The sequence below is a fragment of the Scomber japonicus genome, chromosome 8 (assembly GCF_027409825.1).
Source record: "Scomber japonicus isolate fScoJap1 chromosome 8, fScoJap1.pri, whole genome shotgun sequence".
NCBI classification, from domain to species: domain Eukaryota; kingdom Metazoa; phylum Chordata; class Actinopteri; order Scombriformes; family Scombridae; genus Scomber; species Scomber japonicus.
This window is the reverse complement of record NC_070585.1, coordinates 26,697,241-26,725,095: the sequence shown is the minus strand read 5'-3', so window position 1 is coordinate 26,725,095 and position 27,855 is coordinate 26,697,241. Positions and strand designations below refer to the sequence as shown.

The following is a 27,855-nucleotide window of genomic DNA, read 5'->3' as shown; positions in this document are numbered from 1 at the left end:
CTCAATATTTATGCAAAATAATTGGAGAATTTTCAAAATAAGTCCAACTCCTACGCAAAGAGAAGAGACTGCGATTTGTGACATATCTTCAGTGTAAAAACAGAACCAGAGACAATTATAATTTTTCACATTTTAACATTAAAATGACACACTTGAGAAACCAACTTTTATTAATCCAAAAGGGAGCATAGAATATCAAGGTAGGAATTAAATAAAGGAACCAAACTGATGAGACAAAGCAGGCAGTGTACCAGACCATCGCAGCTTGCATAAGAACACTTTTGCCTCGTCTCCGTTAGCTGAGTTGAGTCCAGCTGTGGTTCAGTTATAAACAGCTGGATCTCCGCTGCGGACATAAAGCAGCGAGACGCTCCATGAGCCAGAGGGACCACAGCGAGGCCGAGCTCGAGCCAGCGGAGACGAAGCATTTCACAAAACCACGAGTCAAGTTTCATGCGCAAAAAAAAAATATTATCAAATCACAACTTGGCAGCTCCAAAAATAGAACTTTCTTCCTTATTACAATGGTAATGAACATTAAAAAGAGCCTTTTTTCAAAAACTGAATCAAACAAATGCAGATATGTTTTTACACTATATACATCATCTTCCTACTGCTGTATGTAAAATATGACTTTATGACAGCTTTTACCAAAGCAACTTTAAATATATTATCATGTCATTTGTTATAGAGTGCATTTAACCAGGCAGAAAATTACCTTTTAAAGTCCCAAATATGGTAGGAGTGATTAGACGAGTGCACTAGAAGGTAGATTTTAAAATTTAATATTGTTTGTTTTGAGACTATAGATCATTTATAACCTTAATAATTATATTCTGTATCAGTCATGTATATATCTTTGTAATTCTTCAAATTGCTGCGACTATTCTAATAAAGGCAAAGCACTATATATCGTACCATTATTAATTGATTTAAATAAATTTTGATCAGATTAACTAAAGTGACTTGAGCTCTGTTATGTAAATATTGGGCATGACTGCTGGAGCTTCATGGCCTGAACTCTCATTTTAAAGCTGATATAATTTTAGGAAAATTATATTGTATTTTATTTTATACTCGATTGCACACACGAGTCACAAATGAAAGCTTAAATGGTAAATATGTGATAATAATGTAGGGTAGATATTGTATTTAATAGATTTTGTTTTGCAATCAAAGAAAAAGGCGAAATCAATAACAAACAACTTCACAAAGTCAGTCGACAAAAAACAAGTTTTAAAATTCACATGCAAAAAAAAAAAGAAAGGCATTTTGTTGTGGAAATATTGCTTCTATCGTCCTAAGACGGATGAGAAAACATGACCAGTCGTGTTTTTAACACAACGCGGCCCATCAGTGCAAACATTCATGAGATCAAAAGTAATGAAAGATGAAGTACCATTTCTTTAATGAAGCGACATTGGTAAGTGACGAAGGATGCCGTATTATATTAGTCAAAGTGATGATGACCCTGTTTTGCTATAATTTATATCTCAGACATTTTAAATGATGTTTGTCTAGAGACATAGATAATGGAAAAATGCAACCTACACAAGCAAAAAAAACAAAAAAAAAACTTTATCTCCAGTGTCTATATGCGCTTTGTTGCATCTTTCAAGCGAAAAAGCAAAAATGTTCTTCTCCGTTTGTTAAAGTGGACGTCTGAAAGTAGTCTGGCTGTGTATAAGCGGCTGATGGAAGCAGCAGACTTTAGAGTCAGCGGTCAGAATTTGCCAGCGTTTTAATGACGTACGCTGACTGGTTCTGTAATGAAAAGTCCTTCGGTCGCTGTGGGGCTCAGTGTGGGCTGCGAATGGCTTCATCTGCTGGCTGTGTAAACAAAAGGCTCTACTTAAGGCTCTAAATTTTAAAAAGTCACTGTTCTCAGTTGAGTTCATAACGTCGCCAAACCATGTTGGAAAAAAAAGAAAAGAAAAGATGCATCACTTCAATTTTTAATCTAGTCCCGCTGAGGTATACTCTGTATTCACCAGTTAATGGAGCAAGCAGCAATGCATAGATTGTAATATTAACAGTGTGTGATTCCTATCGCAGTGTTTCCCAACCTTTTTTGGCTTGTGACGCCTTATTTTGCAACCTCTCTTCACCAGCTGTTCCCTGTTCAACCCAAGAGTGATTACATTTGTTTTTCTGCATTCGAGACCCCCCAAAAAGTGAGATTATCCAGTTAATTCAGTAGGAAAAGGGCAAAAAGATTTTAGATATTACTTTTTTTTCTGAGGGTCATGACCTTCAGGTTGGGAGCCACTGTCTTAAAGTCCTGTGTTTAAAGGAACATCACACTTTTTTAAAAACTGATTCCAGATCTAAATTTCTGTGCTAAATTGCTGAAGTAGCCCCAGTGTCTGATTGGGTTGATATGTTGGATGACACTCATTAAGAAAAAAAAAAAACTTTTCGAAATGACGTTTTCTTGAGGAGAAAGTAAACATTTGGTACAGTGAAAAATTATTTAGGTGTTACTTATAATAGAATCGGGAAGTTTGTTTTTTGGCTGCTGAGCGAACTGAGAAACTTCTGACTTCTGGTCCCAGTGCTGCTCAGACAAGAAGTGCTTGTGTGCTGTCACGCTCACACATACGCTGTCTCACACACCCTCACACCTGCATGTTCACTCTAAATACTGAATCATCCTAACACTTCCACACGCGCGCGCACACACACACACACACACACACACTTTCTCACACACACAAGTCAGTTCATCCTGACGACTAGGCTGCCTCAGTCACACTCTCTTTCTCCTGCTGTTAGCCAGCTGAAGTTTTGTGTGTCAAACTTGTCGACTTCAGGCACCAACAACAGCAGGATCGTCTGACACCGTGTGTCCACATTCACAATAACTTACTGTATTGTCACTGACTTTAATAAATACTCAGCTTTCTGCTGCTGTTGGCCAGGAGAGCCAGGCTGAGGCACCGTTTGCGCTCCGTCTTTCCTGAGTGGTTAATCGCTACATCCCGCTGGTCAGTCGATGCGGTTACCACAGATTGTGAAACGGTCGATCTCCAGCAGGTCCTTTTTAGGAGGAGTCCTGTGCTTCAGTTCAGAGTCTCCATGTGCCTCAGCCTCTTCTTCTTTGGGGAGCGAGGTTGCAGGTTGCTCAGCTTCAGGCGGTGGGATCGGAGGATGGCTAGCCAGTGCAGCAGGGCAGGTTTCAGTGGGCGGCGGAGGAAACAAGTCAGTCCTGGGAGTCGGCTGAGTGGTCACAAAGGAGGAAGAGGAAGAGGATGGTGTGCTGCAAGGTGTGACGGGAATCTGCTCCACCTTTGATTCACCTGTAAAGAGCAGTCAACTTAAATTTAACTCTGGCAGACAGACAAGATGACAAATGGGTGAATGAAACTGTAGCATTAGCGTGGTACTACTACTATGTTACCATGGTCACAAGCAGCTAGACAATGTGATTGTGAAACTCTTAAAATGCCATCTTCCTTCTCTTCACTATAAATGTTTCCACTTCTGTTTGCACTTTCATGTGAAGCACAGCGATGTCTCAGTTCAGAACTTTGCTCTGACAGTTCAGTTTTTCTTCCTCTCTATCAGCGACTGTGGACTTTTCTAGGGTTGCACTGTAATATAAAACTCAAATAGAATCTGAATCAGAAACAGGTTTTCACATACAGTAGTTACCTACTTCTTCCGACCAACAGTTCAAATTCAAAGATATCCAATTTACAATAACTGCAAGTAGCAAATCCCCATATTTGGTAGCTGCAACCAGTGAACATTTGGCATATTTTTATAATGTATGACTGTAATGTTATGCCTATCATTTATTCAGTAAATTGTATTGTATCATTTCAGCAAATTGGATATAACTTCTTGCTAGAAGATAAACCATCACCCTCTGCACGGTTGTCATCCTTCTTTTGTGTGTGCATTTTTATTTTTTGCCCATTCTCCATACTTGAGTTATTCTACTGCTGCCTGTTGTAGCTGTTTTAAAAGCTGTTTCATCTGCTTTTCAAACTGGGAATGAATCATTGCTGTCTAACATACAAGGATGCTTGACAAACAAATAAAATAGATCATTTTTAGAGCAAGAAGAGACAGATGATACAGTATGGAGGAGGGTGATGTGCTGTGGCAACAATCTTCAGCCTGTAACAGAAGTAGGAAAGTTGTTGTGGCTTGAGAGAGAGGAAGTTATTCAACCTGTCTGCTCCACGAGTGAAAAAACCTGCAGCCAACAGTTTCTAAACAGCTCAGAGGGAGAAGAATGAAATGTCACCATAAAGCTGAAATGAGGTATGTTTCCTCACAGTTAAATCTTATCACAATCCATCGAATTATGTGAAGAAAAAACACTGCACAGGCTTTTTTTTTAACTTTAAGAGTGTAGTTACATTAGAAATCAACCAAACAGAATAATTCATTATATCGGAGAGAATTGAGCAAAGCCGCATTGGATATTAACAAGACGGTCCACCGGGACCATCACCCAGCCCCGGGCTATCCGGCTACAACAAACCTCCAATTCTTACTGTAGACAGAGCTGAACTGACACTTTACAGTACAGAACTACTGCAGTCTACTGTGTGTGTATATATATATACTGTATATGTGTGTTTGAGTAAGGCATTAAAAAATAATTTAAGATATGATAGCGGTCACAGGAATAGACCGCATCATTGCAGGCCAACAGAATATTAGAAAATGGGGTTTTCTTCACTTCTGTTTGAATAATTCAGTGCTGAGTCAGTGAGAAATGCATTGACCTGCTTTTTCAATGGTCAATATATAAATCCATCCCCCCCCACACCTTATTTCATCCCTTGTTTCAGGTTTATTTTGACTTAACCCTTACATACTGTTCAAAGTCAAATTTGACCATTTTCTTTACATTTGAGAGCTGTAAATATACCGTATACACATTTCTTTGAGCCAGCCATTCCTAATATGATCCCCAGTCTAAAAAATGGAAATAAAATGTTTTTTTTATTTTTGTGCAGATGATACACAAATGTTCAGATTAGCATTCAAACATTTGTTGTATTCATCATATTCTATACAATGTTCTCCTGGACCATAAAATGGTGATTGTGAATGTCTTTTCCATTTATTATGCATTTATGAATGTGAATTGGTGTAGAGAGACTAAATGTGAGTCAGAATTTGAACAGTATAAAGGTTAAAGGTTTGACTTAGAACATATTAAAGGTGGGATCAGAACATGTTGGAGATGGTCACCGTTTGAGATTAGGTGATCACAGTTGTATATTCTTGCTGTGAGTTGGCTGAGGCACGGTCGACTATGCGTTGGACCAAGAACAAACATAGTTTGACTTTGCTGTTCCACCTGACCGAATCAACAACATCATTTCTCTTTCACTTCACCATGTGGCTTTCGCTTCAGCAAATGGCTGATGTGAAACCGCTCATTACTCATTCCTGCCCTCTGGATAAAAACATGCAGTATAGACAGATGGTCTATATAACGTTATGTGAATCCAGATCACTCTAAAGAAAAATGACATACAGAAGAACATAATTGTGCAGTGAATCTGCTTGAGAAGCAGGTAAAGCTTGAGGCACGGACTAAAGTAGCTAGTGTGGCATCTGAGGTCGCTGGTCAAATCCCAGCAGCGGAATATGTGGGAAGCAGAAGGAAAGACATTAATTTCCCACCACCTCAAAGTGGTTATTATTATACTATGTATGTTGAAGTGTAGTGCTTTAAGCCTTGTAGCTGCTACTGCTGCTTTCAGATTCATTTGAAACTCAAGCATTGGTAGCTTTGATGTTTGATATGACATGATGCACCATCAGGATCTTTGTCATTTTTAAAGCTCTTGGCTCAGCTCAGCGGGCGGGTCCGTGTCACACACGGGAGAAAAGATCTGCAGGGATTTGGCTGCGGATGACAGGAAGATACTGCCACCTCCGAATCTGTGTCTGATTGTGTGTGTGTTTGTGTGTGTGTGTCTTTCTGTAGGTGCAGGGTCCGTGAACAATTTGTCAAAATATTAACTTGAATCTTAATGAAGGAATTCATATGTAAATATATTAAAGTGGAAATAAGTTGTTTTTTTTTCTGTTGATATGCGTTGGATGTGACATACAGGATGATTTTTAAGACACAGCTGCTTCTCAAGATTACTTTCATAAATAATTCAAATTCTGATTATTTTATCACTGCACAGTTTAGTCCATAAAATGTCAGTTTTATGTTCATGATGAAAAAAGTTACATAATTATATTGTGAAGCCCAAGGTAGCATCTTTATATTGTCTGATGAAAAAAGCCAAAGATACTAAAGTTACTATCACACAAGACAGACAAGCAGCAAATACTCACAGTTGCAACAATTAATTGATTATCAATAATAGTTATCTAGAAAAACAAAGCTGGAGCACCCCAACAGTTCCTGTCACTCAAAGTCTCCAACTTGCTTTACACCTTCAGCTATCATTAGAAAATATGGACTTGTCTGACTATCAACACTAAAGTTTGTGCTTAAACCATCTCAATTACTGCTGGTACAAAGTTAACGGGCTTGAGTATAATTATTTAGTTTAGACAAATTAAAGTGTTAGGCCTAATCAAACTGCTACAAAAAGTTCACTATGACTATGAAAATGCTTTAACTTAAATATTATATTACAGACCAGATCCACACAGGTTCAACTGAAAAGATTAGTCTGTTGAATGAAATTGAATCTCCAACTCTTTTGATCACTGATAATTTGGATAGTTTTTGCCACATTTGTTGTTTTCAGCTCTTGAAATGTGAAGATTTGCTGCATTTCTGTCTCATATAATTGTAAGTGAATATCTTTTGGGGGGTTTTGACAGTTGACGTGACAAAACAAGCACTAATATGTTATCTTATAAAGAGCATTTTCAATTTGTCCTGACATTTTATGGACGAAACACTTCATCAATGAACTAAATGTTTGCTTTGGTAAGTTACCACTTAGAGCATAAAACTGTGTGCAAAAAATAATTTGGGAAACATACATTTGTTTTAAGTGTTTTGGATGAATCATGATCTGATATTTAGACATCTGCCTAAAGCTGGAAACTGAGCTCCAACCTGCTGACAAATCTGTGTACATACAAGTATCAGCTGAATGCCTAACATTTTAATTTAAGTGTTAGCTAAATGCCTTAAAATGTTAATATAAACATGATTCTTCCCTTAGGTCTTGTGAGTTGGTAAACCTTGTGTCTCTTTGGAATCTACAGTGCAGGAAATTGACAAAACCACTTTGAAAACATTAGTAATTAGCTCTTATATACTGTAAATCATTATTAAAGCCTCTACTTGGAGAGAGAACAAAGTTGCTTTCTTTTCTGTGAAAGCAACACAGACTAATGAGTATTCTGCTCATGTGTGAACATTATTGTAATGCCCTTGTTTTATTTACAGTGTGTCAAAGTGCAGAGAGACAGGAAAGATCAGCGAGTGAGTGGGAAGGAGAGAGCAACATGGAGCATTATTCAAAAGCAAGATTAAATCCCAGGATGTCTCATTTACTGTACAAGTTATCCTTCTAGAGAACCACAGGGACACACTCCACACTTATCCCATCTCCAAAACAGCATGTAGTCATTTATAATATACAACTTATAACATTTCAAAAATTCAAGTTTAATAAATACAAGCTTGTGTCTATAGCTTGTGAAAATAATGACGGTCTGTCATCTGCAACAACCTTTTTCATGATGAGGATAAAAGTGCTCAATAAAACATCAGTGTCCAATGTATTAGCACTAATTTGGGGATATTGGTTAAAACATTTATTTATTATAGTATGTATGTATGTATGGCAAATACAGTAGTCATCAATGTCAATGGACTTATTTAATCAAGAAATTTGTTTTCTTATAATATAAAAAGAAACAATGTAACATAGGAAAAGTAGTTCCAGTATATAAAAGCCTGGAAATATAAACTTTCACTGTAGGAACACTGATATTTCCACACAGTGTATTTAAGGAGAGGGACAAAGTGTGATCAAACAGAGATTTTAATAATTATGTAGAGTGATTTGAACACTCCCCCTTAAAAATAGGCCAACCTGCATGTTCCTCTCTTCAGATAAACCTGACCCAACGGTATTTTGTCCCTGTTACAGTAATGAACACATTATTCAGTACCTGCTCTGACCAAAACAGGATAAATAGGATCATGATGTGAACTACTGTTTGTAAGTTGTTTAAAATGCAGTAGCTCTATAAATAAAAGTTTTAAATGCTTTTAACTTTTATAATGTGTATCCAAATTCTCTCTCCATTATCTCCGAGTAGACTGTTGTATTATTTGGCTAAAACTGATAGAAACTTGGTCTGAGGTAATGCGGTGGAGCTGTGAGTGCTTTACCTGAAGGTGTCGGACATGTGGCCTGGTCAGCTTTGCTGGGGGTCTTCGTAGACGAGGACGGAGCTGTCGAGGGTTTCTCAAACAGTTTGTCCTCCATGTTGGCCCTCTTCACGTAAACACACGACTTTCCTAGTAGCACGATACTGTTCAACACTTTCAGTGTAACGAGCCTACAGAGAGAAGAAACCACTGCAGTTAGACCTAGACTTTCCCTTTCTTCTACAACTGCTTGGAGTAGAAACTAATTTAAAAACAAAACAATAAAGACTTGACAAAGTGTTAGACGCTCCACTGCAGTGCTACACATTTATCTGACTCTATTTGTTGGTTTTCCTTTAAATATGTGCAATCAATCACAAAATATTGCCTCGCTGGCAGCGTTAAAACATTTCATACATCTTTTTCCTCATTTGGTTGATGGACTCTGCACTAAGTTAAAAAATACTGTAGAGTCTGGAAAATTGTGATGACAATAAATTGCAAAATAATGAGGATTACGATTACAGTCATAAATTAACAGCCTGTTCCAATCTCCTTTGCTGTTTTCAGCACGGAGATGTAGCAGAGTTAAGTCAGTGCTGTCTTGAGCTGGGCTTCAGCTATAATGAATCTCTTCTAGCATCTGGTTTAAATCGCCACTGTTCACATCTTACCACTGACACCAAGATATTCGTGTGTATCATCCTGCTGTGTTTATGGGCTTTGCTATAAGGCCTAAGCTTGACACCGTGATCAGACAGAGACAGACACATTTAGGTCTGTGGACCACTGCTTGCTGTGACAGGGTGTTTCGGACCGAGAGCATGTCAGCATGGCTGAATCTTTGCCAAGGCACAGCGGTCTGTTCAAGCCAGAGCTATTTTTAAATAAGGGGGTAGGGGAGGCCAGAGATGGCACTAGAGATGACAACATTGTATTCTTCACCCTGAGGGAAACTCTTCAATGGTACAAGCCCAATGGGATACAGCGAATGAGAATGAGCGCAGATATCAGCAGCTCAGCGCAGGGTGAACGTGAGGGTAAAGTGTTAATCCTTATGTAACCGTGCATGTCTGTGAATGTGTGTTTATGACGGTGCCTGCATGTGTTAGTGTGCATTTAAGAGGCCGAGGCTGTGCAAGCTTGTCTGTATGTGTGTGAGAGTATCTGTGCATACTCAACACACTATGAACAAAAAAACCCAATGCAAACATTCGCTGATCCGTGACAAAATGAATCCTATGTAAAGAAATTAAAATATAGAAATACAGACTTCTATGATAAGATCCTATAGTTCAATAAGGAAAGGGAGTGAACCGCAAAATACTGAGCACCAGATTAGTGTGCATGAACAACTTCAGTTTCAGCTTTTAAATCTCTTCCAGAACCACATTCTTCCAGTCAGATTAAAATATATACAGCATATAAAATAATAATGTCAAGTTCAGTGTGAGGGCAGTATTGTGTGGCATAAAAGGTCATTTAATTGTAGAAGCTGAGAAGGGCAATCTTCAATAAAATAATGCAAAAACAATAAAGCAAACACTATGATTTTAATATACTTACCCAAGATAAAAAAGGAACACACATGTGTATGACAGTGCTCCTTGCACCTTTACTGAACTCATCACCACTCGAATAAGCTGTTAAAACACAAAAAAGCATAACAGAGTTTCACATTTTGTAGCTTTTGTAGGAAATAAGACTCAATTATTTACTGGTATTTAGTGCGTGAACAGCGACAGAAGGCAGCCTTTCTTACCAGAACAGCCAAAGGCAGAGGGATGAAGCCCATCCTCCGAGCCACTGAGTCACTGTAGTCAGTACAAGCCTACACAGTGACAGACAAGCACAGGTTACAGCATTCAACAAAACTGCATTGATTAGCTGCGTAGGCTCAATGTTGTTTATGCAAGTAAAATGACAGCTCACATTCTTCTGTCGACTGCTGACAAGATCGAATGCCAAACTGGCTCTGTATTCACTGTAGACCTGTGACAGAGACGAGAATGTAGTTAGGGAGCAAACAAGTCTCATTTAAGAAAGGCAGTGGACAACATAGAGTACAGTGTTACAGTTCACATGTGCTATTTGTGACGAGTTGTTAACTGAGGCTGTTTTAAGAGTAATGATCAGGTTTAGCTCTTACATCTGCAGTGATGTCGTTGAACTTAGTGATGAATGCATGCTTAATGATGTCAACAGCAACTTCAGAGGTGAGGACCATAAAGACATCAGGGAACAACACCCACAGGTGGTCTGAGGGAAGAAATGACACAAGAAAGTTTAAATGTTACACATAAAAATGTTTTTGACTTAATTCATGCTAGGAAAGTTTCCTGGATTGTGGGGCTGTAGCTGTGACACCATCTATTGCCCCACTGCAACTTTTACATCTCATGTACAACTAACAATTCATTTCCAATACCAATTTATTTAGATCAGTCTAAAGCCAGTGATTACTGCTCACGGAGAGCACTTACATTATTTTCCTCATTATGTGACACTTTGGCCATTTTTAATATAAACATCTGACACTGTAACACTATACAGTATATATATATATATATGACTGAAAATAAGGAAAGAAATAATAGGCCCACTTTAAAAGAACAAACACTTAGTTTAATATTATTTTTTCTGAAGGTTGGTATATTTGCAAACATTTCCAATGTTTAATGTACATAGCAGCTCTGGCTCTCATTTCACACTTCTCATTTTAACAGTTAAAATGGATGTGATGGAGGTGTTAAGTAGGTAATTAGCGGAGAGACAGTGATTTGGTACTGTATTACTGCATATTGTAAACAAAGCAGTGCGGACACCACTAATACAGCAATGCAGGATAAGTGAATTACCGAGGAGTTGAGATTCGTGTGCCTCTTGAGCAACACAAGGTTGCGGCCCTCACTATATTAGTGCATCAGCTATGATTGGTGTTGACAGGCAATGTCTGTCATCTATGGTGATGGTCTGGTTTGGAGAGTGGCAGGAGGAGCTGACTGTTTTCAGAGAGCTGTCAAACAGAAACACCCAGCTTTCATCCCTCACTCTGCTCTGTCGGCAGTGGAAAGATCCCCATGGTGTTGCAGTGGTTGAACAAAAAATATAAGGAAAGGAGCTGCTCAGACTGAACCTTTACCATGACTAGAACCGACCCTTGTGCTGGAATGGAAGTATCTTAACCTTTAAAGTTTAATATATGCTTCTTACTAGATCCCTAACAGATAATTACCCAGGTTCCATGAGAACTGCTCCATATTCCTGAGACAAACGATGAGCAGGAGAACGTAGCTGGTGAAGCGTTCCTTGATATCTGCCGAGATAAATTAATCAAATTTGTAATTACAGTATCTAAACCCTGTAACAACATGGCTAAGACACAACTGCAGAACGTTTCATTGATACACATTTTATGTCCTTGTGCTGTATATGTGTAAAGGTGTAAAAGAAGGTTTTCAATAAGACAGATCCATCAATTTTTATCATGCATTACGTTGCTAAGAAATGCACAGTGAAGTAACTGAAGAGTAATTGTGCATTCATTAGAGCAGCACATAAAAGCTACATTAGCTTTTAGTCTTACCAAAGTAATGGGTGCTATAAACATCCATCTAGAGTAAAAGGAAGACTCAGCTGAGGATGTTTAGCATGCAATCATCTGTTCAGATAATGCCATGCTCTTTAAGACCAAGCCTGGCTCCATAAACAGTCAATCTTCCTGGTTGTGAGTGAAAATGGTGAGGAAAATGGCAGCTGATAACAGCTTATTGTCTTCTGCTGTCATTACAATACAATGAGAGTGACTAACATTAAAAAAAATTTAAAAAACCTGCTGCCTCGAGGGAATTAAAGGATAAATGCAAAAGGAATTTAATCTATACCTGCATTTGTATTCTTCCTATTAAAGCAACATGGATAGATTTGTAAAAGCTTTCTATGTGAGGAAGAGAGAGTAACCATTTGTATGCTTTGGTTGTTCCTTGCTCTAAAGGTTTACATTTATGGTTCACTGAACTAAGCATCTTTACCAGGAGTAAAGTCATTTCTGTCATACATCTATCTAATAGAAACTGATAAAATTAGCTCATGTTACTTATGTGATTAGCTAATAATGAGCTTTTTCACAAGAGAAATTGTTGCATTTGCCGGGCAGAGACAAATGTTCTGAGTTTTATTAGATTTCACATTTATGACTTACATGTTGAAAGGAAACCAACAACAAAGTATTTCAACAGGTCTGTCACATTTTACACTTTTGCCTTTCTATCAAACAACTGACACATTTTCTGAAGAGCGATATCAGAAAGTAAAGATATTTATTTTGTACAACATATTCTTCAGATTTCCCCCTATTGTTAAACTGAAGCAGTGAAGCCAAGGGCTCGTGAAGCAAATATAGCCTTTAGGTAACGACTGTGAGACACTTATTCTCTGTGAATATTTTTACAAGTGTAAATTTGGAGCAGACAGACTCCATCAAATAAACAGTGAAACAACACAATCAACACTAATAATAATTAATTAAATGAATGATGAAAAGACAATGAATATCTTACCACTGTTGGACATTTGGAATAAGTTGTTCTTCTCAAATTTCTTGAACACGCTTCCTTTTATCTCCACAAACTGTGTTTGAGAAAACACAAAACAACAAAGAAAGAAATGCAGTTAGGCATAAATACTATCCTGAAAATAAAAAAAAAGATAAATTGCCATGTTGCAGCTACAACAGCAACATTTCATCACCGGCATGTCAAGTTCCATCTTCCTGGGATATATCAGCATACATATTATTCAAATAAAATGCAGTTTGCAGGCACATGTGCATATATTTTGTTTGTGTGCATGTGTAGCTGCTTCAAGAATCACATCAGGCTTTTCAGTTTGTGGACAGATTGTTGTGTGCACTTGTGTAATAGTAGTAGGTTTGCATATGACTGGCTGTGGAGTGTGTTTGTGTGGATGTGTGTGTGTGTGTGTGTGTGTGTGTGTGTGTGTGTGTGTGTGTGTGGTGGGGGGTACTAACGTTGTTGGACATCATGATGGTGAGCAAGGACTTGTTGTGTGAGTTGAAGGCGACATTGAGGGTGGAGGCTTGGACCATGATGAGGATGGCATGGAGGACTAATGGACATTCACTCAGGAAAACAATGGATATGAAAAGCAGTTCAGCACTCAACCATAAAAATCTAGATAAAAGCAATGCAGCTTACTGTTTAAACAGACTACCTTCTAACCAAAACCACAAGTACAATACTTCAAAGCAGTCCAGCTGCGACCATCAGAAGTAATTTGTCCTCTGCACTGCCACAGCTACATGCTTAGATTATTCAATTTAAGCATTAAACACTGAAGGCAACTAAATATACACATAGTGCACTGAATTAAACTTGTTCAAGTTTTTTAAGTTCTAGTCCGTCTAGTTGGGAGAAAGTCTAAATCAAATAAATTGTAGTGACTGTCCTGCTGACTTTGTTCATCCCCTCTAATGGTCACAGAGCTCACAAGTCACACAATAGTTATGAGCATTTCATCAGACTTTACGTCATTGGGAAGTTAGAAACAGAGGAAAAGACGTCAACTGTCAATCACAAAATATCATAATATCATCTTACTTCACAAACGTCAATCCTTGCCTGTTGGGACATAAAACACATTTTTCTGCTGTGAATTTGAACAAGAAGGATACAAACATAAAAGACAGCCATGAAGAAGTGAGGGATGACTCCTATACTGTCTCTTTTCCGTTCTTTGGGTTCTGTAGCTGTCCAGTAGAGAGCATCCAGGATGTCTTGACCAAAGGAGGAGAAGAGGCGATCTGCTACCTGACAGAGGAAGGACAGGTGAACTTAATCAATTAGTATGTGCTTCAAAAAGAAGTGTAGTTCTCTTTTTTTCAGCAGTATCTATACATCTTGTTGCTATCATTATGGTCTAAGGTAGATTATTGTCATTCAGCTTGAAAACCCATATGAATGTCATCCTTTTCATCCTTGTTTTCTTTTCTTTTGAAATTACATCACACACTTTATTTACATTTTAGGCATTTTGGTGTTAGATCTCAATTGTATCACCTGTCAGTTACATTAATTACTCTTCACACAACAAATATAACCGAATATCAAATAGAAGTTGGTCCCCAAATACATCAAATGTGCAGCAAATGTGCAGCTCAACATTTACAACATCAAGACTTTCCTACAAGTGTCTACCAAGGCATCAATAATGTGTCAGGGTAAAGTACACTGATTACCTAGCAACATGGTTTCTATATATCTCCAAGATATATATTTGGCATTTCTGTCCTGCAATTTCCTTTCACCTGTAGGCCAAGTAATGTACCAAAATGGATACATCTGCTATAAGCTAATATTAGCTCTATATTATCTCACTGCTCACTGTAACCAAGTGATCAGACCACCTGATGGTATTCTTCGATCACACTAATCTGCAGCTTGGCATCAATAAGCACAGCTATTAAGCACCATTATGATGCATACTGGACAGATACACGTTACTATGAGGCGATTTGGGTGTATAAAAAATATGATGTACCTCCAACATGTTGTAGATGATGTAGAGTTTGATGACTGACTGTCCTCTGATCAGGTGGTACATCATGGAGTAATCTACATAATGCATCATGGAGAAGCACAGCACCAGGATCAGGCCCTTCAGCATGTCGCACACCTGTGCTGGCTGCAGCAGCCGGGACCCGCTAACCAAACACACACACACACACAAAAACATTCACTTATAGTAACTGCATATGATTATTTAGACACATTTCTACAACTTGTCAGTACATTATTGTGTATTTGAATGCAGTCTTGCATGCTGAGATACACAGTGTAGTATACCCTGTATATCTGCATGCACACAACATAAGCATTCAATATAGCGTCTAAGTGAGCAATTACATCTGTTTACACTATTACAATATACATGTATGCAGACAAACATACATTTTTAGTGAGCTATGTATGAATTTGAATGCATACATGCATTTACAGCACTGACACTATTTTAAAAACTTCAGTGATACTGAGATCTACTGACGCACAGTGAAAGAAGCCAAGTGAGGAGGGAGCTGTCTGAAGATTCATTACAAGAACAGATGAACAGTATCACTGACTAATGCTGCTGCTCACCAAAGATCTCTGCTATTCATCTCATGCAAGGAAAACAGGAGAACAACACATACTGGGATAAATAGTCCATTTCTGTTCAAAATTAGATATTCCACACAAGGGGAATGGGAACATGCAATGATAACAGAAAAACACATTATGAAATATTGAAGTTAGTATCTGCTTTATACTAAAAAATCTAATTCATAAGATCACCATTTATATTTAATATGTCTCTGTTTTGGCTCTCTGTTTCTTTATTGAATCTGCCAAACATCCCACAATGCATCTAAAAGAATCATACTATTTTGAGCATGGAGAATCTATCCTTGTTTTGTAAATATCACCTGCATCACAAAAATAGGAACAGCATTTTGGACAGAAATGTTTCTAATGGAGTTGGGTGAATAGATGGAGGAAAAACACACTGGCTAAGCTGTCGCATAATGCAGGAACAACAAAGCATGTCTTCTACGGGTAATAACTTGTGTTTCAAACATGTGAAGCTTCATAATTAATGGCAGTGGTTGGCAGTGGCAGCTTGGGAGCATGTTAAGAGGAGGGCTGACAAATCCATAGGACCGATTATTTAGTATTTACTATGACAGGGATAACTGGGAAGAGCCAGAGAGCTTAATTCCAACATATTGCCATGTCAGCTCTGTGACTGGTCTACATGTCTGCACCCACTTTCTAACTACAGCATTAAAAATATCTTTCATCTACTCACCACACAGGCTGCCTTGTTAACAAATTCAGTATTATATATATATCGATATATATATATATATGCAATAATATTCAGGTTTTCATGAAGGAAAGGTGACTTCTGATGTGTTACAATAACTTTCATAGTGATGTTTCATGTTAAAGACTATTCTACAGATACTGTTGTCAAATTTCCCATGAAATCACTATAAACCACACGCACACTAATCCTGGACCAACTCACTAATGCACAAGACACAGCAGAACAACAATGAACTACTCTAGCAGCCACCATTACCTTAATTAACTTAAGCGACTGTTGATTAATCTTGCGTCGTGTTAACAGCGCTCCCCTTTACTTTACACTTTAAAAAAAAAACAACAACAAAAAAACACATAAGAAAGGAAAAGAGATCATATTTCAGACGGAAGAGGTGGTTATCTGATATCTGAAGTATTTTAAGAGCTGACTCCAACCTGAGAAAAAAAAAAGAAAAAAGGCCTGTGTTGGAGAAGATGTGTAAATTAGCTTAATCAAGAGTCTCACTGTCGGTTGAATCTGTGAGCAGCTGAGCGCAGAGCTGCGAAGAGAACGAGATGAAATGAAGATCTGGGCCTTTTTTTGTCCGAAAGAATAAAAGACAGTGATTGCCATCGTATGAATTGGAAGAAAAGAATGGTTGGAGTTTCCTTTGAATGTACCATTTATTTCCTGTAACTATGATGAGTTGACCCTAGTTTAAAATCATTAACCCTTATTGTTTTCTTTTATATCTATACTAATCACAAAAAGAGAAGATGCAGATTAAATGGGCTATAATCAAATATCATTAAGAGTTCCTGAGTTCCTTTAGTTTGCTTTCCTGCTGCTATGGCTCCATCCAGTGGTCAAAATATTCATGTAATCCCCTTTTTTTGATATTTATCACGTGATTTAAATGATTTTGTTTACTAATGAATTACCAACAGTAACTAAGAGTAGATAAAAATGTGTACTCTCCTAGATTAAAGGAAGTGTAACAGAAGATAAAAGAGTGAGGGGTGTATAAAATGGAAGAGTAATGGGGTAAAAAAAACAAATCAGATTTATGAGATAACCTACATTTTTTAAAATTATTTGATTATTCATATTTAAACTTTAGTAATGGATGTGTGTTTACAAAAATGTGTATATAGAATTTTCTATCATTATTATTTAATATTTTTTATTTCTCCATGTTCATAGAGCAGTGACTATACACATGGTGGTATACAAAAATGTGAAAAGTTAAATAAAAACACTGTGGCAAAAAAAACCTCTAGTGAAAAAAATGAGTAGTAATTCCCCAAAGATATTGAATTTAAAATAATATAAAATTGAGAACTTTGATAGATTAATTGTCAATTAACTCATCAATAATGGATTCCTTATTTCAGCTCTAATCAATATTATTACACTCCCCTACAAAAAAGGAGAAAAAAAAAACACATGTTGGTAAATATCTGCTTTAGTATTCAGATGGTTAACTCCTCTCATTGTATCCTCTCCTCAACACACATTTTTGCTCTCTGGATGCAAAACTGCTGCAGCCGGTCAGGGATGGAGTCCGCACAAAGCTCAGTATCTCCGGTCTACAAGCATTATCTCCATAACATGAATATTATGTTTGGGTGCAGTCGGCTATCGTGCTGCATTCCAAGTAGCCGCCTCTATGCGCCATTCATACTGTATTACCCTAGCAGTATGCATTAAGCAAGAGGGAGCTTTTTGATGTAAAACCTTGTTACAGAAGAAAATATGTGTTTTGCGTCTGTGGAGTAGCTGGGGATATCTGTACAAGGGAAGGTGAATAATCAGAGTTTTTCCTTCTTTTATAATACTGCTGAGAAATACTCTTCAAGTCAAGGCTACTGAGCTCCAAACTGCTCCAGAAGAGCTGCTCAGCGATCAACAGTCTGGTGTTATTAGGCAGCCCTCCAGTTTGAGCATGTGCAGCTGTGTCACTGACAAGCAACATGGGGATGAGAATGAGCACGCATGCTCAGCAAATCTCCCTAGACGGGTATGAAAAACAAATAAAACAAAAAAAAAAAAAAAAATCGAGGAACCAACATGGCTGCTGTGGCTTCGACAATGAAACATCACGTGCTTTGGGGCCAAGCTCTACATATTAACAGACACGACGATGGAGATGAGGAGAAACTGGTGAATGAGTGTGGAGGCCAGTTCAGGACAGTGGTAACATTAATGCAGCCTCGATGGGCTCATGGGAGCGTACCTGCTTCTTCTGCAGTAGGGGCATGTGCGTGCCCTGCAGGGGGAGGAAGGCAAGGGCAGAGTCAGACAGACAGTGAGGCGGGCATGAGGACAAGGGGAGGGGGGCGGAGGGGGGTGCCCATTGGTCGGTTAGGTGTTTGTACCCTGAAGCTGTTTGCTTACTGCACAGCTATTCAATTTTTCTTTTTTGAATGATTCATAGAGTACTGGCCGGGTTGTGTAAACATGTGTTTAGAGTGAACATACTCACTGTATATCAGAAGATTATATTCTACAATATAGAGTATAAAACCATATGTAAACTTATAGAAAGATACACAGAGTTGGGCTTAAACTACCAGTGTGGTTTTGTAATTTTCTATCAAATAGATTTAAACACTTTGCAGACCTGCATGGGAAAATTTAAACACCTGATATAATGATGGGCAAGAGATCAACACAGAGGTAGTCGACTAATAAGCCAAACCCTTAAACAGTAGCTGATACAAGCAGTATATCAGAATGAGCAAAAAGGCCTCATTTTAATTCATGTAATAGATTAAACCATTTCTTATTTACAACAACCGTGTATAGAAACTATACAATCATGCCTTTATAGCTGGCATTATCTGTTAAAAGTAGTAACTAATAGTTACACGTGACCATGTTTGAAAGGAGGACGTACAAACATACTTCACAAGGCCTTTTCATGCGGGTTGAGCTCAATAATAATGTTTCAATTTTCAGTCTGTTCAACAACATTTAAAAAGGAAGACAGCAAGTGTTGCATTTATTTTTAGACAAATCATGCTCATGTACCAAACCAGAACAATCTGAATACAAGTTGTACAATAGGGTTGTATGTATGAATGTATTTGTGTGAACGCATAAATTATTAGTTCATTTGATGTATATATAGAGCTACATGTTTATCTTTTCTTTTATGTACCAGTGGGGCTGCACATTTAATCATACATGGTTTTGACTCCCAGAGTAGATTCAACAGTCTCTATTTTTGACAAGTTGTATTCAGTTAACCCTTACATACTGTTCAGGGTCAAATATTACACTTTTTTTTTTAAAGCTCTAAAAAAGACCCTGCACACATTATCTGTTAGCTGGACCTTTCCTAATATGACCCACAGTATACAAAATGGAAATAAAATGCATCTTTTTTAAGAAAAAAAAATGTTGGGCAGCTGATGCACATTTATGCAAATATACAAATTTGACTTCAAATTCATAATATTCTATAAAATGTTCTCCAAGAGCTTAATAAAGTGATAGTGAATGTCTTTTTTCCCCCATAAACAAATAGAATACAATCTGTTTGCTCTTAATCAAACATATATTAATGACTGATGGGGAATTTATGAATGTGAATTGGTGTAGAGACTAATTATGAAACAGAAACAGAATTTAAGGGTTATCTACACTTGTGTCATATCAAACTCATATAATGATCAATCATATTCTCATTTTTGGACTATACTCTAATATAAGGAAATCAGAGCAGACTTGACCTATAATCTATATCGTCTATCTCTTGTGCTGACACTCACAGGCAGCCATTCAGTCTCCTTCCCTCTGAGCTGTTTGTGTAAATTTAGGATGGTGTTATATAAATTTAGGTAACAAAAAATAGCATAGTAATAGTTACTGAATGAGAGGTTAATGCCATTCCTTCTATTAAATTCACATGAAATGTAATTTTCAACATTTTACAGATCAAAGCAGAGCCACAGTGTGTGTGATTGTGTGTGTGAGTGTGTGTGTGTGTGTGTGTGTGTGTGTGAATGTGGAAAACAAGGAGAGATTCATCACTTCTAGAAATTCAGGTGTGACCACAATTCTGGCATTTTCCTCTTCAAATAAAACACTGAATCTGCTGCAACTGAGAGTATTTTTTTTTGGACAAAAACAATTAAACCAAAAAATCATATTTGGTGTAAGTTTAAGTTTTAGCTATAGATTTATCAGAATAGTGTAAATGGAGGGTGGTATAATTTTTTAAAATGTGCATATTAAATAAACGAAGATTAATCTTGACAAATTACTGTGGCCTTAATATTGAGAGAAATAATATATACATAACTGATATTGTCATGTTTTACAGTTTATTAGACAATAAATACGGGGTCATACTGACACAGCAGAACACAAAAGCTCTTTGAATATAGACATAAATACAAAAAACATAACAACTATGAAGTTTACAGTCAGTTTTTACGCTAATATCAGCTGTTTCCTGTTGTTAGCTGTAATGTGCTGCCCACACATTTATATAAACATGTACTCATACAGATTATGAGCTGCTGTCTGTCGCTATATCCTTTAAGTCCTTCACAAAGGTATAATTTTATGTTTTTACTCTTATGTGTTTGTGTGTGTGAGAGTGTCTGTGAGTGTGTGTGTGTGTGGGTGTATGTGTGTGTTGGCTCTGACCTGAAGCCACAGCATGGCAGGGTGAGGAGGCGGAGCAGGGCCAGCAGCACCCTTAGGGGCAGCAGAGTGAAGACGTACAGGAAGGCATCCACGCACAAGAAGAAGCCGAATGTCATCAGCTGTAAAAGTTACACACAAATACATCAGAGTCAAACAATAATCTTCAGTGTGAATAATATAGTGAATAAGGATCACATCCACCTGCCTTTAAAAATGTGTAATTTTGAAAGATCAACAAGTATTTTTCCATGCTGAACAACAAAGTAAAATATTAGGTAGGTAATTGAGGTACAACTTTCACTGAATAAAACTAATTTTGTTTTACATTAAAATTTTAATAATATGAGAGAAACTCATTTTTTTTTAGTAATTGTCTTTCTCATGTCTCCTTTGCATCTGAAGAAAAGCCAGCCAAAAGCTAATAATCACTAAAAGAAATTTTGCAGCAGGCACATACCTCCGATTGTCAGTGTAAACAATACAGTGAGTAAGCATTACATCCACCTATCTTGAAAAATGTCTAATCTTTAAAATATAAAGAAGTAGAAGAAGTAGAATATTATAGGTAACTGAGGTACAACTTTTGCTCATTAACACTTTTGTTTTTCAATTAAAATAAACATAAAGCTAGATCATCATCTATAGGCTCATCAACTCCAACACACTTCCAACTCTAACATTTTTTGAGTCATTCACCTATTTTGTGTCACTTTGCGTAGAAGAAGAAAAGCCAACCAAAAGCCAATTAAACCACTAAAAAAGGTTCAGGCCTAAAATCAGTTCAGCAGCAGGCACATACCTTCACATTTTCCCATATTTGATAAGCCATTTCCTTGACATTTTTAGAAGGATTATTCTAAGAGCAGTACATTAAAAAAAGCATCTGTTGTCCTCTGACACCCACTGCTAACTGAGAAAACATGACAGCACTGAAGCTGTAGTATTGGGAAAAGCTGGTGGGAGGGTTTGTCTCTCATTGGTAGATGCTGTGTGACTTTTCTTGGGGGCCTTGTCAGGTATCCACACAGTTGGTCAGTGCTGCTTAACATAGTCAAGGCACTGAGTTCTCTTATGTTTACACACATTCCTCTCCTGCCCCAGGGCTGAGGGGGGAAAAACCGAGCCAGAGAGCGCTACGTGAACCTGGGCTCACTTGTTAGGACCCCATTTATGCTGAGAAATGGAGCCTATGTAACTCTGAAAATAGATTAAGATCTGTACCCCATATATAAAGCATAAAGCCTAAATAGCTGATTTGTGCTTTTTAATACATCACAGTAATTTAAGTTATTATTTTAAACAGGTCAGAGGTTTATATTTATATTTATCATTGCGTTTGTCTGTTTTGTGTGGACTGCTGTAATATCTTTTTATATCTTTTATATTATCCCTTGTAAAGCACTTTGTGACATTAGTCTGTGAAAAGTGCTATATAAATACATTTTATTGTTATTATCATTATCATCAGTAGTAGTAGTAGTATACAATAAAGATGATAATTAACAAGAGGTGATTGTAAGACACTGATTCTTGAAAAGAGACTGCATTAAGTGTGATGCACTTCAGATGAACTCCAACGCTGCCACCTGCTGGCTCATAAGAAGAACAACAAAAATAAACTCTACAGCACGTGGTAACATAAATGCTGTTTTACACACTGCTGCTTCACAAACATATATTATTAGTATAAAAAAATAATATGTGTATGATGTAGGTGGAGTTGGGTCTGCCTGTAATGATTACTGTTGTTATTCATTCATCTTAATATAATTTTCTAAATAATTAGTCATCAAATAAATTAAATTAAAGGTAACGATCAATATAAACTTTAACCAAGTCTAAAAACTGCAAACCTAATCAGACCATGTCTAAATAAAATAAAATAAAATAAGAAAACAAATAGCTCATTTAAAACAGTGATTGGATTTTTTTTTTTGGTCTATGAAATGATAATATGGCCGTGTCTTGTATGTGCTGTTTTATGAATGACCAGACAGAGATAACTGAGGTTAAAAGGTGGGGGGCAGCGTTAAGGGCTTTTATTATACCCTACCTTCTCAAGCTCCTTGGGAATACGCATGCATGTGTAAACTCTCTCCCTGCGCTCGGTGTACTTTGCCTCATTGTGCTCCAGGAAGTAGCCTCTGGTGAGCTCCGTGCAAATGAAGCGTGTCAACGACGGATCTGGAACAACGTGAGAGCAAAAACAGTGTTAGCACAAGGCCATTGTCTGCAACAATTACAACACACCGCTATCGACACAATGAGAGCGCCAACCTTTTGGAGAGTCACACCGCAAAGTGAAAGAGGAGGAAACTTCTCTGGGCGGTGGAAACTGGAGGACTGGCAATATTCTTAACTCACTGTTTGATTCAGTGCATAAAGCTGAGCATGCTTCGTGAAGTTCTGTATGTATATCCTGCCTCACCTCATCCTCTGTAATGAGAGACGGTTAAGTTACAAAGAGAGGTTTTTAACTTCAATATGGACTTTCTCCACTACTCTGCTCCACTACTGATATCATAATGCAACCACTGTTGCCCTGTAACACACTGTACCTTTGAATCAAGCAAGGCATGTCGCTTATTTAAGGGCATTTCAAAATAAAACACTGATTAGATTATGGTGCAGGATAAACTTAGAAACTCTTTAAATTAAAATGAAGGTTAATAAAAAAACTCGGGATACACGACTAAAGACTTTCTGCAGTCGCTGTAGTCTCTGTTGAACCGTCTCAGGCTGTCATTACCCTAAATGCCCCCCATACTGTCTGCAGATATTTTCCACTTGACTTGAACCTGTGAGAACCTGTCAAACATGTCACACTTCATGAGCTCAACACAGAGTTGAGTTCGCTGTGCATTCAGCATCTCGTGACCTAACGGTGTAATGTTGGCTGAACTTTGCAACAGTTTTGCTGTGAGAGTCACACAGAACGGAGGGTTCAAGTAAATTTTTAAAGTATCCACAAGCATGCCTTTATTTATTTAGTGTTGTTTTCCTGGTGTGTGCCCAACTTAATATGAATGGATGAATGCCTTTATTCTTTGCATGTTCATATACAACAAAATTTGCTATCTCTCATAAAAGAAAACTGTTTCCATTCACTCTGCTCAAACATACACTCACATAAAATAGAATAACGGTTAAATAAATGAACAATGTGCAGGCTCAGTGTGTGTGTGTGGGGCCCATAAAGTACGCTTACCAGTTGACCCAGTTAGGACTTTTAGCTACACTACGACATTTGATAAGGTGACAAATTTTGATAAATGTGCTTTCACCGTGCAGAAGATTGGGGTCTGTCAGTCTCACAAAAAGTCAGCTAGGACAGCTACTCATGATTATTCTCATCATTTAATATGTTGATTATTTCCCTCAGAAAATGGTGAAATATGTCGATCACTGTTTCTCAAATCTCGAGATGCAACCTAAAATGTCTTCTTCTGTCCTTACTAACAGTCCACAACCTAAATACAGAACATATTCAATATTACTCAAACTAATTAATCAATTTTCAAAATAGCCATGGTTTGATAAATGTGCTTTCAGTGTGCAGAAGATTGTGGCCTGTCAGCTTCACAAACTGTCGACTAAGACTGTTACTAATGATTACTCTCATTACCACTTAATGTATTGATTATTTTCTTAATTAATTGATTCGTTATTTGGTCCTTAAAAGTTCTGAAAATGCTGAAATATGTCGATCTCTGTTTCACAAAGCGGGAGATGCAACTTAAAATGTCATCTTGTACCCTGTCCAACAGTCCACAAACCAAATATATTCAGTTAATTATTATACAAAGCTAAAGAAACCAGAAAGTATTCCATATATTTAAGAAGCTGGAACCAGAGAAATGTTATTTGTTGCTCAAACTAATTAATCAATTTTTTAAATGATTGTGGTTTCATTATCTTGCATTGTTGAAGCTGTAGTGTCAACCACATATTGGTGAGATGCCACAACAGTAGGGCTGCAACTAACTATTGCTTTCATTAATGATAAATCTGCTGTTTATTTTCTCCATAAATCAATTTGTCTGTTCCAGCCAACAGAGAAGAACCCAGATATATTCATATATATAATATATATTCATCATATAAGAGAAAGAAGGAAAGGCAGGAACCAGGATGGTATCTTACGAGTTTTGCTTAAAAGTGATTGTCAAAAAAATTGTTTAAGTACAGTACTAAGTTACAGTACTGTCTTAAAACAACAGTCAGGTGTCCAAATCAACACTGAAACAGGTTTTGTTGGCTGTGATCATTCCTCCTGTTCATACTAACCATTAGAGGATGTTTTCATAATGCATACAATGTAAATGATGTGGGCCACATTCCACAAGCCTTCTTCTATGCAAAAATGTGTACTATACTTCCACCACAGCTTAACAGGGAAACACAAAGAGGGAATATGATGCTAAAAAGACTGTAAATGTAGCAGATATTCACTTGATATCACTAACTCAGTGTGCTGAAGTCTCATATAAGCTTCAGATAAACTTTAAACACACATTGTAGATCACTTATATTGAATGTGCATTTGGAAGGGATTTTTTAATAGCTAGTATGAACAGAGAGGGAAGGTTACAGTGAGTAAAACCTCCCTTTCAATGTGTTTTCAGAGTATTTTAAGACAGACTTGTAAAATTGTGAACCTGTCCTTGGTCACACAGAAAATCAACACAGAAGCTACCAGATCTCTGGACACCGTGAAGTGAAGAATAAGTGGTTAAAAACATGTAACTTTAGCTTTCCTGCTCACTGTAGTGCCTAAAGTTAAGCAGCAACAGGTGTTATGTCGAAGTCTGTTCCCCCTCTCAAATAATGTCCCTTATTGTTAGAGCTGTGTTTTGCGTAGCACCACCTCAGTTGTTTAAGTTAGGTCATCATTTCGCTGAGGCGTGGTAGAGATAACTAGTAAAAATGTATTTAAAAGTTTATCTGAAACTAATATATGACGCTTCAATCATAAAGAATAGGCAAATCAAGTACATATCATGCAAGGTTACAGTCTTTTTAGTGCCAGTGTCCCTCTTTTTGTTACTATACTTCAACCACAGCTCAACAGGGAAACACAAAGAGGGAATTTGATGCTAAAAAGACTTTAAATGTAGCAGATATTCACCTCATATGACTAACTCAGTGTGCTGAAGTCTCATATAAGCTTCAGATAAACTTTTAACACACATTGTAGTCCACTTATATTAACTGTGCATTTGAGAGTGGTCTTTTAATAGCCAGTATGAACAGAGAGGGTTGATTACAGAGTTCATTTAGGAAACAGGACTGTTGTTTTAACAGACCCTACCTTTAACTTCATTAAGTACATTTTTTGCAAGATAATAGTGTTTTTAATGCCCCTTTTTATTGTTACTATACTTTCACCACAACTCAATAGGGAAGATAACAAGGTGGGGTTAAAGTATGCTTTGAAGGGGGGTCAGGTTAAGCACCTCAGAGTACGGGGGGGGGGGTAAAGTTGGGTAACAAGCGGCGCCATGTCAAACTAAACTTTTACACATAACTACTACAGTAGCTCCAAAGTAAAGGAGAATGGTTCAAAGCTAGGTTAAAGTAATGTCTGTATTGTCTCGGCCACAGAGTTGTTTTGAGTTGCAAGTTTAGTGAGTAAAAACCAAAACAGGAGAGACTTTTCTTTTTTTTTGACTGTCAACAACAAGCTGCTCATGAGCCATTTTTTAAAAACTCACGCTTTAATATTACTGCTACTTTTAAACTTATTGACGAAGGCACGGTAGTCACAATGCTACACGACTTTAAAAAAACCTTACCCTATACAGTATTTGACCCATTTTTACTGCTGAAGGTGTTATTAGCTGTGGCTAAAGCTCAGGAGTGTCATTTTTAAGGGGGGACCCGACGTTTTACCTGCTGACAGATCTCGTTGCTCCCTCCTGACAGCGCTTATATCGTAAAATCCCAACGTCTCCGGCAGCGGGGGGGTTATGCCGATTTTGCCCGACTTGTGCAAATCATCCCACGGTCGTTTTTGTCTTTTTTTTAGCTCAATTTCTGCTTCTTTCTCTTCTGACAGCTCGGTCCCCGACAAGTCCGCCATCTTTACTTTTGGCCGCCGCGTCACCCTGCGCAACGTCACGGCGAGGAACGTCATGACCAGCGACGTCACGTCAAAGAAGTCAAAAAAACAACAACCACATCATTGAAGTTGTTGTTAATTAAAAAATAAGATATTATTATTTAGAGTCTCTACAATATATAAACAATAAGAAAAGTGTATCTGTTTTAATTGAAGTGGATTATTAGAACTAATGAAAGGCTGTAAAAAGCAACATGACATACACTCACACATGAGGCATACACTAGTTTTCAGTGTATGCCTTATGTACTGTAGATGGCATTGAGTTTATGAGTAATAAATAGCATACAATATAATAGAATAAAATATAATAGTCTTTATTGTCACCGTAAATGTTCAACAAAATGAAAGCAATCCTTAGGTACCATGAGAGAAAATGAAAAAAGGTGCTAAGTAATTAGTACTAAACTAACTAAAACACATGCCCCTAATATTACACTCAAAGTTGTTGTTGCAGTTATTACAGGATCAGATTTTTGCAGCATTTAGAGTAGTTATTGCTTGTCCGTGCTTTAACTGTCCTGTAACAACTGCCTGAGGGCAACAAACACATCAGAAAATGTGTTTACAACACTAGGAAAGTCACACCACATGGAACATGTTTCTGGAAAAATATTACACATCTATCCAATAAATGTATACCTTTCTAGATTTCTAGAATAAAAAGGAAATTAGTGATTTTATTTTTATTGTCCTTCTATTTTGTATCTCCTGCCACAAGACTTGGTTATAATTTCTATTCACAATGTTTAACATTTGGCCTGAGATTAAATGGAATGTGTTACGATAAAGTCTTAACAAATACATTTACTTTATGTGTATATGTATGTATTCTGTGAACAAATGTGTTCATATGTACAGTAGAAGGACTGAAAATGTTGCT

At 37.3% G+C, this 27,855-nt stretch overlaps 1 protein-coding gene across 1 annotated transcript; it reads right to left on the bottom strand.

Annotated features, from left to right (window-relative positions):
* Positions 1-158: 158 nt before the first annotated feature.
* tapt1a (transmembrane anterior posterior transformation 1a) lies at positions 159-26,933 on the bottom strand. Its single transcript, XM_053323486.1, has 14 exons — positions 26,744-26,933; positions 22,905-23,035; positions 20,852-20,970; positions 14,888-15,050; positions 14,022-14,157; positions 13,359-13,456; positions 12,889-12,958; positions 11,565-11,645; positions 10,479-10,588; positions 10,262-10,321; positions 10,092-10,160; positions 9,896-9,972; positions 8,351-8,520; positions 159-3,299 (listed from the first exon to the last, which is right to left on the bottom strand). Exons 1-14 carry the CDS (start codon positions 26,931-26,933, stop codon positions 2,989-2,991), a joined length of 1,785 nt encoding a protein of 594 aa, XP_053179461.1. The 3' UTR covers positions 159-2,988.
* Positions 26,934-27,855: the final 922 nt, after the last annotated feature.